The sequence below is a fragment of the Pyxicephalus adspersus genome, chromosome 10 (genome assembly GCF_032062135.1).
Source record: "Pyxicephalus adspersus chromosome 10, UCB_Pads_2.0, whole genome shotgun sequence".
Lineage (NCBI taxonomy): Eukaryota > Metazoa > Chordata > Amphibia > Anura > Pyxicephalidae > Pyxicephalus > Pyxicephalus adspersus.
In genome coordinates this window covers 4,798,757-4,811,337 of record NC_092867.1, presented here as the reverse complement: position 1 = coordinate 4,811,337, position 12,581 = coordinate 4,798,757, and the positions used below count along the sequence as shown (strand labels likewise).

General features: G+C 42.4%; 1 protein-coding gene across 1 annotated transcript in view; it reads right to left on the bottom strand.

The window, feature by feature from the left end:
- Positions 1-8,532: 8,532 nt before the first annotated feature.
- NHLRC2 (NHL repeat containing 2) overlaps positions 8,533-12,581 on the bottom strand; it is a gene marked incomplete in the record, with an annotated part of 19,432 nt that continues 15,383 nt past the window's right edge. The window contains 1 exon segment of the mRNA XM_072425060.1: positions 8,533-11,318. Within this exon segment, the coding sequence (XP_072281161.1) occupies positions 11,062-11,318 (257 nt within the window).

Below are 12,581 nucleotides of genomic sequence, written 5' to 3'. Positions count from 1 at the left end.
AAGTGGCTTCCAGATGTCTTAATAGAATTGCTCACTGGTTTGAAGCACTGAAGAATCAACCTCACTACTGGGGGAACATCTTAGAGATTCAGCTAGTGAGGCAGCAACTCCACAGTGGTCTTTGTATCACCAACATCGGTGACATGGGCCTATTGTATGACATGGACCTCATGGGTGGACCTCAGTGGGTTCCAACATTCCTGGCTCTTCTTACACCTCAACCACAATACAGAAAGTCAACTGGCTGCCATCTAATGTCTGGAAGTCCCTTTGCTCTCCATATGGCTGATGTGGGGGGGGGGGGCTGGAACCCTAATAATTTATAACCAGAGTCCCAGAAAGAACTGACATAGTAATAACTGGATGATACACAAATTCGTGAAGCATTCCATATTTGTTCCCGCTAACCAGACTCTCTCCTGTACAATCTATTATGAATGCTGCAGCCAGATCCTTCCCACCATTCCTCTTCTGCTGCATCATTTTGTAGTTCTCTTCATTGGCTTCCATTTCACCTGAGAATCAAATTCATCTCCTGTGCTTTGCCTTTAAATCCCTCTACAGCTTTTGTTCCACTTACCTTTCTGACCTGATAGAAACCCCCTCCCCCCCCTAGCCGCTCTCTTCGCTCCCCCAATGACCTACTAATGACTTCCTCACTCATAACCTTATCACCTCCATGGCTCCAAGACTTTTCTAGAACTGCCCCAACTCCCTGGAATGGTCTTCCTCGTCCTATTCAGCTTGCTCCCACTTTCTGCTCCTTTAAAAAAGCCCTTAAACCCAACCCTTCAACCTCACCTACCCATCTTCTTCTGTCTCCTAAATTCTCACTACTTCCCACCATTCCATATCCCCCTCCTATTGTGTGATACTTCCCCCACCTCCTAGATTGTAAGCCCTTCGGGACAGGATCCTCTCCTCCTCCTCTGTCACTGTCTGCATCTGTCTTTCATTTGCAACCCCTATTTAATGTATAGCGCTTCACAATATGTTGGCATTCTATAAATTCTGTTTATTCCTATTATTATTATTATTAATAATAACTGTAACTTTTGCTTATTTCTTTCTGTTGATTACCACTGTCACTGGTGTGTTTTTATGTGTAGTCATGTTTGAACGGAAGGTGCTGATGACATTCTGGAGAGTACCCTGTCCCTTTGGTCAGTTACTTTCCATCTGTGGGAGTTTTCCTTCAGGGAAACTCCCATCTTAGTCCTTGGCCGCCTGGTTACGGCTAACCTGAAAAGAATGGGACGTGCCTGGTTTCAGCTAGGTTGCTCAAGTTTACCCAGTCCCCTCTCTGGAGCATTATGCCACAAGGGGGTCAGGGACGTAAAGCTCTTCCTCATCAGAGGAGGTCCGAAAAACACCTTACAGGGGTTTAGTTTAGCATGTCACCGCACCTTCAAAAAATAAAACTGCCCCTTTAGCTAGACAACTTGGCCTACATGTAAACGTGTGGGTAGCCAGTGGCTCAGTGGTTAGCCCTCTGGCTTTTACAGCACTGGATCCCAGGTTGGAATCTCAGCCAGCACACTATCTGCATGGAGGTTGCAGGTTCTCCATGTGTTTGCGTGGGTTTCCTCCCACATCCCAAAAACATGCAGTTAGGTTAATTGGTTTCCCCCCAAAAATGGACCTTATATTGTATTAAAAGACATATGACTATGGAGGGGACATTAGATTGTTATTGAGGGACATTTAGTGACATGACTATGGACTTTGTACAGCCTTGCTTAATATGTCGGAGCTATATAAATAATAAAGATAATTATAAATTTAGATCTGTAAAATATCATAAAGTAAGAAATCATAAATAGAATCTGTTCATTACAAATATTAATTCCATAGTTACTAGAATACCATAACAATTTACAATCCGCCTAATACAAAAAGGGAATATTACAAACTTTTATCTGTATATTTCCAAGGAATACCCGAGGAGAGTACCGACATGTCACCCCTCCGCCTGACACGACGTGGGTAGTAATAGTTTAACTACAGACAGGTTCATAAATCATGGCTGATCACTAATAGAATTATACTGTGCGCTGACGCATTTCACTGCTCTCTATTTATAATTCAGAATTAATTCTTCTTCTCTGTTGCTCGATGTGTTTGTGCTTGGTTGCAGTGACCATAAACGGAAGTACCAGGCAGTCAGCGTGAGTACAGTAATGCATTAACAAGTCATAAAAACACATCTCCGGGCTTTCAGAAACAGCTGTGGTGATAGTAGAATGGACTGACGGGCTGGCTGGGATTTTCCACCTGATAGCACAAACCTGAGTAGAGTTACACAATGTACCATTCCACAGCACCTTGATTCTTCCAGGCTGCTGCTTCATCACGTCAGCCAAGGTTCATGCTGAAATGGGGCAATGAGAGCTCAGCTGGTGCAGAGATGGAAACTTATTTTTGGTAATGCGAACTGTGGGGATTTTAGCAGGCAATTTGCACATCCTTATCCATCGTAGCTCATTGACTGTAAGGATGGAGACATATGGATGGTACAAATGGGGTCTCAGGCAGGATTGCCAGTTGAGTATAGCAATGATGGATTAGTGCTCACTCTGAATTTGGAGATGCCAGGTAAGGCAGTTTGGGCACCCTTTATGGAACTGGGAACCTAAGAGGCATGTCAAGTAGGAAGACGCTCCAGGACATGCTGGGGTATATTGGTATACATAGGAAGGCTTAGGGCGTCCATGGTCAAGCTAGGGTCTAGACCAGCTTTTCCCAACCATTTTACCAGGGAGGAATCCCTGCATAAATTTTCATGTCTCTTTGCCTCACTGGTAAAAACTAGAAAGTCGGTAATTTTCAAAAGAACAAGAAAATGTAATATTCCTAGGGTGTTTGACAGCCACATTTTCTTCTTAGATCCTCTTTTCTATTTAACAAAATTTCTTTAAACAGTCAATAAATTATACAAATTCCGCCACAAAAATGAGCAGTAAAAATTGAAGTCACTTTACATACTTTGCCAGTAAAAAAGTTCCTGTCGACTTTGGTGGTCTAGAAAAATTCCTGAATACTTTGGTGCATAATAGGGGAATAACCCCTGACATGAGTAGTCAATAGAGAAAATATGCCCTTACATTGGTGGTTACTGGTATTACACCATAGCCAACGGCAAGTGATTTGGGAAGTTGGAAACATGGCGGCCCCATCAGCAAAAAAAATCATTTCACCCCTGACCAAGCAACCTGGGGGAATATTGGGTTCCATTGAACTGTGCTGAAAGACTAGTCAAGACGTATCTAAAATTGTGAACCTGCACGGCTAAAGATTTCTATTAGCATTTTAGCATGTAGCATTAGCATACCAGGTGGAAAATCCCAGCCAACCCACCAGTCCATTCCACTATCACAAAGGCTGTTTCTATGGTCCTCAGCTCCTTCCCTCCTGCTCCTATCTCCTCCAAAATCATAATAACCAAGTCTTTTTGGGGAGGTCGGATTGTACTTGCACGTCCGAAAATTATCAACAGCATAAATAAAATTATAATTTAGAAGATAGATTTTCACCATGGCTATAGACAGATTCACACCACAGTCCACTTATGCTGGAATAAACACAGATGAATCATGAATTATATAACACTCTCTTCTTATAAAAACAGAAAGACATAAATGACAGTTTGGCACAATGCACAGATAAAAGAAAGAAGGGATGAAATTGACTATTGCGCAACCATGGAAATAATGATAGAACACAGGACACCTGCCAGTTCCATGGTTAAAAATGGATGTTTTATCGAGTATGATAAGCAGCTTCTGACGATGACACACAACTCACAACAGCAGCGCCTTCTATTATTATTAAACAGGATTTATGTAGCGCCAACATATTACGCAGTGCTGTACAGTAAACTGCAAATGACAGCCAGATACAGTGACACAGGAGGAGGAGAGAACACTGCCCCGAAGAACTTACAATCTAAGAGGTGGAAGGACTACAGATATTAAGTGGGCTTCCCTGCTTTTTATTATGATTATACTTATACACAATAAAAAGATGATGCAATAAGTCAGACAAAAATAATTTTATGACCTGAACTAGAAGATCTATTAACTCAATGAATGCCCATTGGCAGCAGATCTACATCACAAGTACGATATTCACAGGGACAAAGATCCATCCCCCAAATTCTCAGCGCTAGAGGAGAGATTTAAAGTATATTTATATTCGGCATTTATAGTAATGTATTTTCCCATATTTGAACTACTAGGTCACTTTCACATTTACCTTTTCCTGCACATGTGGGCAGTTCAGACCTCTTCCAAATCTAATTAGTATCACCCACCTGCCAGCCAATTAGGAGATAGCCCCTTGATAGCCCTTGTCTATTTAGGTAGCTCAGACACAGCTCTCAGCGTTCGCACCATGTGTCTCCAGACTACTGCTGAGCCCCCTAACTCTAAGCATTTCCTATTCACCTGTTGGTTAATTGAGTGTTTCCCAGTCCAGCTCCCATCCTATCTCCTTGTTGCCTTTCTTAGTCTTCGGTGACCCCTATGTGCACCCGTGCCTCCTGTCTCTTCCTGTGTCTTCTGCATCCCAGTGTTTCCTGTCTCTTCCCGTGTCTTCAGTGACTCCCATGCCTTGTCACTTCCTGTGTCTCTGGTGATCCCTGTGTCACCCGTCCTGTCTCTTCCAGTGTTTTCGATGACCCCCCGTGTCACCCATGCCTCCTGTCTTTTCCATGACCCCTCTGTCTCTTTTCTCATCCTATGTCTCTTGTGTTCTCGTGTCTTTGGTGATCCCTGTGTCACCTGTCCCGTCTCTTCAGTGACCCCAGTGTCACCCGTGCCTTCCTATGTCTCCTGTGCTCCCCCATGTCATTGCTGACTCCAGTATCACCAATGTCTATTCTTTGGATTTCTGGTTTTTGTCCCCTGGCTTTGTTACTGACCTCGCTTTTTTGCTATCTGACTCGACCCCGGCCTTCCTTGACAGATAGGTCATGTGACCCACAGCAGCCCGGGACTGATGACATGCAACTGGAATACCGGGGACACTCCTCAATGCCATGACACTTCATATGGATTTGAACAACTCCACCCAATTGTATACTCTAAATAACTTTAATTCATGTGAATAGTAATAAAAATATTTTAAATAAGTCTCATCTCACACAGGTTATCAAACTGGAGTGCAATCTCGTTTCGTGAAATTATGGGAGCGTTATTGCAGCTACACTTTGGTAGTAGAATACAGTGAAGTGTACTTGTCACTGACACAATACAGAAAAACACATTTAGAGGACTAAACCAGTTTTCCAGCCACCTGTTAGTAAGCAAACACCTTGGGCCTGATTTATTACAGCTCTTCAACACTGGAGAAAATAAACTAGCATGGGTGATCCAGCAATCCTGGTGCAGGATTGAAAACATTTGCCAACAGCAGATGATTTTTAGGAAATTAATTCCAGGTTTGCTGGATCACCCAGGAGTGTGTGGGCTCTGAACCCAATTTTCTTTCTTGATTTTGGAAATCAAACAATAAGTGGTCACCTGTTTCCTAGTTATGGCTGTAAATATTAAACTTCCAGTGACGTGTTTGCTTTTAAGGCATGAAGCTCATAATGTCTCAATTATCATAATGCCTCTATTAGAAAAAGGCAATCTGTGTTGCCCGCAACATCAAGAATTCTTCTTCTGAAACACTAATCTAGTCCTGAATGTGGCTGAGTCACCCGTGCCTCCTGTCTTTTCCATGACCCCTTTGTCTCTTTTCTCATCCTATGTCTCTTGTGTTCTCGTGTCTTTGGTGATCCCTGTGTCACCTGTCCCGTCTCTTCAGTGACCCCAGTGTCACCCATGCCTTCCTATGTCTCCTGTGCTCACCCATGTCATTGCTGACCCCCGTGTCACCAGTGTCTATTTTTTGGATTTCTGGTTTTTGTCCCCTGGCTTTTTTCCTGACCTCGCTTTTTTGCTATCTGACTCGACCCGGGCCTTCCTTGACCATTTTCCTACCTGTTGTTTCAGTGCTGCCCTGGTTTGCCCAAGAACCGCAACTTGGCAGCAGTCTGCAGCGTTAACATGCTGCCACCTTGGCTCTTCCTAGGCCTCACACCAAAATCGAGCAAGGCATTGCATCCCTTTGAGGCTCCAAGCATGACAGTCACTTCTCAGGCGACAGCATATAAATCATTGATGACTTTGGCTGTGTGTCTTACCATCTTTAAAATAAGGAATTGATTGGTTAATATATGTGTCCCATAGGTTTTGGGGTATGCATTTTGGCTACCAGAGTTTTACCAAATAACATACACAATGGGGCAGCTTGACTAAAGGAGCTTGAGAATGTTAACACAATATTGTATAAAGGATAACTTTATCTAATCATGTAAAATCAGGATTGATTTGATAGTGGGGGTGAAATATTTTTATTATCATCTTGTATTTATATAGTGTTGGGATTTTATGAAGCTCTGTACAGTGCCCACAGTTATATCATTAGCTTACAGTCTAATGTCCCTACCATGGTCATATGTCAATAACACAGTCCAAAGGCTAACTTTTAAAAGGGTAGCCAATATACAATTTTGTGTTGACATCCTCTCCAAATTACTGAGATCAGCAGTAAGGTCCTGACCAAGCACCAGTACTTGCCAGACACCAGTCCCCCAATCTAACGTTGCAACCTTCACCTATAGCAAGCCCTCATCTCACCCCCGGGAGGCTAGTTGTGCCGTCTCAGCACACAGTTGCCCCCAGGACTTTGTGCCCCTGGGATGATTTCTAGAGATGGACTGACAGAGGACCAGGAGCCCACAGAAAATGCAGTACAAAGGATTCCAGCACAGCCAAGTCCAGAATACAGAGCCAGAGGTCATACACGGGTCTCCAGTCCATCAGACAAGGTATCCAAAGGTAAAGACAAAGAAGAGTCGGGCTCACAGGCAAAGGTCAGTCCAGGCAGCACACAGTCACAGAGTCAGCAACAGTAAATCTAATGAATCCAGCTTAAAAGCTACAACAGGCACTTTCTGGAGCAGAAAGGCTATAAAGTCCCAGCAGCCAATAGCAGAGCAGTATGAACCCAGGGACTAATCCCTGAAGTCCCCTTCAGCTGTGCACAGCCTCGAAATATGTGCTGGGGATGCTGAGAATCTACATCTCAGGCTGCATGGCTAAAGAGAAGCAGAGGATGCAGCTATTTCTTTGTTCTCCTTCCTGCTTTAAATAACATCCCTGGACAGAATAATTGGGGAGTGGTACTGCGGTGATGCACAGCACGGGATCACTGGCCAGATAAACCTCCTATATAAAATTATAAAATAATAATAAAAAAAATACTAAAGTGAATACTGAAATATACCAATAATAACTTATTCTTCATCAGTGCTCAGAATGAATAGATTTAGGGCCTAAAATTGACAAAAATGAATTGTGGACGAGGGAAAATGCTCAAAGTTGGGACTGAGGTGGCTCGGGGTAGACAAACTGTGTTGGGAATCGGGGCTGCTATGAAAAGTCCTTCTTTTACATCAGCATAATAATATCTTGCAATCAAAGTTAGATTGTAGTAAAATATTGTGACATGTGACACCAGTTTTTATTTTTGTTGCCGCTCTTTGCAGCGTTGTGTGATGGAAGTTTTGCCTGCTGGGTAATTTTTATCCGTAATTAGAATTGACCACAAAACAAGACAGAGTAAACAAATAGGTTTAGTTATAGGATGGGTTAATGAATAAAGAAGTTAATTCATGAAAATGGTTTCATATTCTTTTGCACATTAGGAAAACATTTTGGGATTTGCGATGGCGGAGCGCATGTTTTATTCATGATGTAACGAGCATTCGCTCTACAAATAATCTTCTAAAACTTTTTTACCAATGCACTCAGTTTTATTTACCAGATAAACAGTCGTATCTAAAAGCCCAGATCCCCCCTGGTCAAATGACATGATTGGATGATGAAGGGGAAAGAAGTTTCGTCTGTAGTAAATAAACCTAAAGCTAAACTCCAAGAAAAAAAACTTTGATTCAAATAATAAATACAAATAATCCACTTTGGATGAAACAAACCTTGATTGTTCATCACTTGTTGCCCTCGTGGGAAGCAAAGCTGTTGGAGTGACATAGAAGACCCAAACACTACAGGCTGTCTGCAAAAACCTACAGGAAGGGGCGGGACAAGACCAGTCATTCGGCACAAGAAAAGAGAGCAGCAGTGACCGGTCTATTACAGGAAGCTCCAGCACAAAGGTAAAGTATCATACCGGCTCACTGCTGCAAAGATCTGGATGACATACAAAACACACCAAGATTTACATAAGAATACACATAGATCTTGTATTTAGAGATAAAAAAATATAAAGCTGATCCTTTTTTAATTTTGGACACTGTAAGAAGGGAATAAAACTGAGGGTGAATCTCTCCAGCAGGGACACAGAAACAAAAATCTAGCCAAACTACTCATCTATTGCCATTTTCCTTTCCCCACAACAAATAGAGTGGTCAATCTATAGTCCAAAAGAATAATAATAAATAAATACTCACCTTAAGTGTGTACAGGACATACAACTTTAATTTCTGGCATGACCAACAGGTCATTTTGCACTTAAAAAAAAAGATATTACAAAACTCTTGAGATAAAATAAGTTTATTGTTGTGATTCTCACACACACACACACACACACACACACTTTCCACCATAAGGCATTGGATGTTGGCTGGAGGGGTTACAGCAGCATAAATGTGTCTGGGTGCCGTGAGAGCCTCTTGTGCCCCTGTTTTGTGTCATGTGATCACAGATAGGTCATGTGACCCACAGCAGCCCGGGACTGATGACATGCAACTGGAATACCGGGGACACTCCTCAATGCCATGACACTTCATATGGATTTGAACAACTCCCCCCCCCCCCCCCCCGAAATTGTATATTCTAAATACCTTAAATTCATGTGAATAGTAATAAAAATATTTTAAATAAGTCTCATCTCACACAGGTTATCAAACTGGAGTGCAATCTCGTTTAGTGAAATTATGGGAGCGTTATTGCAGCTACACTTTGGTAGTAGAATACAGTGAAGTGCACTTGTCACTGACAAAATACAGAAAAACACATTTAGAGGACTAAACCAGTTTTCCAGCCACCTGTTAGTAAGCAAACACCTTGGGCCTGATTTCTTACAGCTCTTCAACACTGGAGAAAATAAACTAGCATGGGTGATCCAGCAATCCTGGTGCAGGATTGAAAACATTTGCCAACAGCAGATGATTTTTAGGAAATTCATTCCAGGTTTGCTGGATCACCCAGGAGTGTGTGGGCTCTGAACCCAATTTTCTTTCTTGATTTTGGAAATCAATCAATAAGTGGTCACCTGTTTCCTAGTTATGGCTGTAGATATTAAACTTCCAGTGATGTGTTTGCTTTTAAGGCATGAAGCTCATAATGTCTCAATTATCTATAGAAAAAGGCAATCTGTGTTGCCCGCAACATCAAGAATTCTTCTTCTGAAACACTAATCTAGTCCTGAACGTTGCCGACTACCGGTTGTCTGACCAGCAGGTCCATTTTAAGGCACTCATGTAACATTTGGGCATTTGTGCTCTGTTGGGGGAAAAAAGGCAGCAGGTGTAACACACAGGGAAATTCCCCTGTTCTTTTTGAGGTGTGAAAGTCTTTTTTATTTAATGCCCCCACTATTGCTGCTCAAAATGAATGTGTGGCCTTGCTATGGACTATATTATATATATTGAACTATCTAACAAATTCTCTGTAGTTGCAGGTGCTGTGGAGCGATTCATTCTCACAACAAAAACTTTTCTCAGCACCCCACACCCCCTTTTCAGTATTTACATTAGAGAATAAAATTCTAGAAAGCTGCTGGGTGTGTTCTGGGAAGAGGAATTAACCTGCTGACTTATTGGCTGAGATGTGAAGGCACTGCTGGTAAAGGAGAGCTGAGCTGCTGAGTCAGTTATGGAAGGGAGCTGATCTGCTAACTTACTGCTGAGAAAGGGAGCAGGATGAGCTGAGATGTTGAGGCACTAATGGTAAAAGGGAGCTAAGCTGATGGGAGGGAAAAGTGAGGCGCTTTGAGCTGCTAAGTCATTGAGGGAGACGCAAAGCTACAGAACCACCAATAGGGATGGAAATAGGCTGCTAAGTTAGTGTTTGGACAGTAAAACAGGGGGAGCTTTGTTCTGAGTTGCTTCTTTAAAGTAAAAATAACACCAAAAAGCGGAACTAAACTCAAAATAAAAAAAACACACCTTTAATCCCACAGAGCCTCCTGGGATTCCTAAATCATGAAAGCCAGGAGGCTTTGGGCTGCCTATTCTGCTTGATTTTAGACATGAGCAGAAGGGGCTTTTCCATGCAATAAAAAAAAAGGCTGATCCCACGCATGCGCAGTGAGATTGTCATTTTTTTCTATATACAGGATTTGTCACTCGATCTCACACCTGCGCGAGATCAGGTGAGGTAGGCAGAGGGAAGAAGACAGCGGTGTTTGGTGCAGAGGATTCCAGGACAGCACAAGAATGAAAGCCAGGTGTAGAGGGACTGAGGGCTCTGCGGAAGTAAACGTAAATTGGATTTTTTTATTTTAACAATAGTTCTGCTTTAAGTGAGCTGAGCTGCTGAGTTACTGCTTGGAGGAAAGAGCTAAGCTTGTGAGTTCCTGCTGGAAGAATGACTTGAATAACCTTCACGCTTCTGGAATGAACTCTGAGGATGAGTTACTCCACAGTGTGTGCAGATATAGCGGTCAGTGGGGGTTGTTTTAAAGATCAATGGTTATTTGTCATAATATAAAAATACGTAATAATCCATAGCCAGGGCATAGGTTCACTTTACATATTAGTGCAATTCAATCCAATAATCTCTCTAGTTCCCTAAGAAAGACATCTGCACAGCAATCAGGACCATTTGGACCCTAAATAGATATCAAATTGAGTTTGTTTTAACACAGTAGAAACAATATTAGACCTACACTTCTGAAAACGAGACTGCTCAGGCCTCTTTTACCTTGTGCCCCAGGTGTGACAAGAACACCCATAGGCCAACTTGGCACACAGCAAGTTGTCTCCTGTTCCTAAAAGCTGTAGGCCAGGTCCAGAGCAGGTGGGCAGGCAGTGTCATCAACTTTCACTTGTAAAGGATGAGTAAAGGAGACAGACTTCATTGTGCACAGGTTGCTATCCCCAGTGCAGAAATAAACGCAGACCCCAACTTTTAGCACTGCTTCAGGGGAGCAAAACTCATGGGGGATGGCCAGCTCGATCAGGCTCGGCTTGGACAGACTCAGGATTTCCCCATAGATTTTTTGCCCGGAAAGTAACCAATCATGACCTGAGGAGGGAAAGGAAGATTTGTTATTGACAGGTCGTCACAGCTAAAATACAGCTGATGTGATCACATGATCTGTGCCTCTTGTGCACTGTATATTATAATGAACCAAAACATTAAAACCATTTGCCTAATATTAGGTGGATCCCCTTGTGACTCCAAAACAGCTCTGACCCGTTGAGGCATGATCTACACAAGACCACTGTAGATGTCCTGTAGTATCTGTTGCCAAGATGTTAGCAGTGGATTTAAATCACACAACTTCCCATAGTCCATCCTGCAGCCATATTTTTCCCACTTGCACCCAGCCTTCCACATGAGCTTAAAGAAATTGTTATTCATCAGGACAGTAGCTCATTGGTAGCACTCTGGCCTTGGCAGAGCTGGGTCCAAGGTTTGAATCCCAGCCAGGACACTATCTGAATGGATTTGCATGCGTTTTGGGTTTTCTCTGCGTACTCTGGCTTCCTCCCACAATCCAAAAACATGCAGTTAGGTTAATTGGCTTCCCCTCAAAATTGTCCTTAGACTGTTTTAATGACATATGACTATGGTAGGGACATTAGATTGTGAGCTCCTTTGAAGGACACCTAGTGACTATGACTATGGACTTTGTACAGTGCTGCGTAATATGTCAGCGCTATATAAATACTGTGTGATAATAATCAGACTAGACCATATTGTTCCAATGGTCCAGTTGTGAAGTTCTTGTACTCATTGTAGGTAGACAGTAGTCAGCAGGGGCAGTTTGGTTGGTCAGTATCTGCTCCGATTTGGTAGTTACTAATCACTGTATACCAAAGACACCCCACAAGATCGCCAATTTTGGAGATGCTCTGACCCATGGTCCAGTCATCACAGTTTGGTCCTTGTTAAATACCCTCACCTGTCCATTTTCCAACACATCACCTTTATCACTGACTGTTGACTTGCTACCTAATATATCCCCTTCTTGTCATCAATGTAGTCACAGCACTTGGTAATAGATTAATGTTTTGGCTGATCAGTGTATGTAACTATATCAAATACATTTCTATTTATTTTTTTTTACACGTAATATGGCCAAAAGTATGCTGACTCCCTTTCTGTGATTATGTTCAGGTTTCTTCAGTGAAGGGTTCTCTAATACCACAGCATAGAAGACATTGTAGACAATTGTGCTTTCCAACCTTTTGGAAAGTTTGGGATGTACCCATTTCTGTTCCTGTATGACTATACCCCCTGTGCACATAGCCAGCTCTTTAAAGTCATGGTTTGGCATACAGC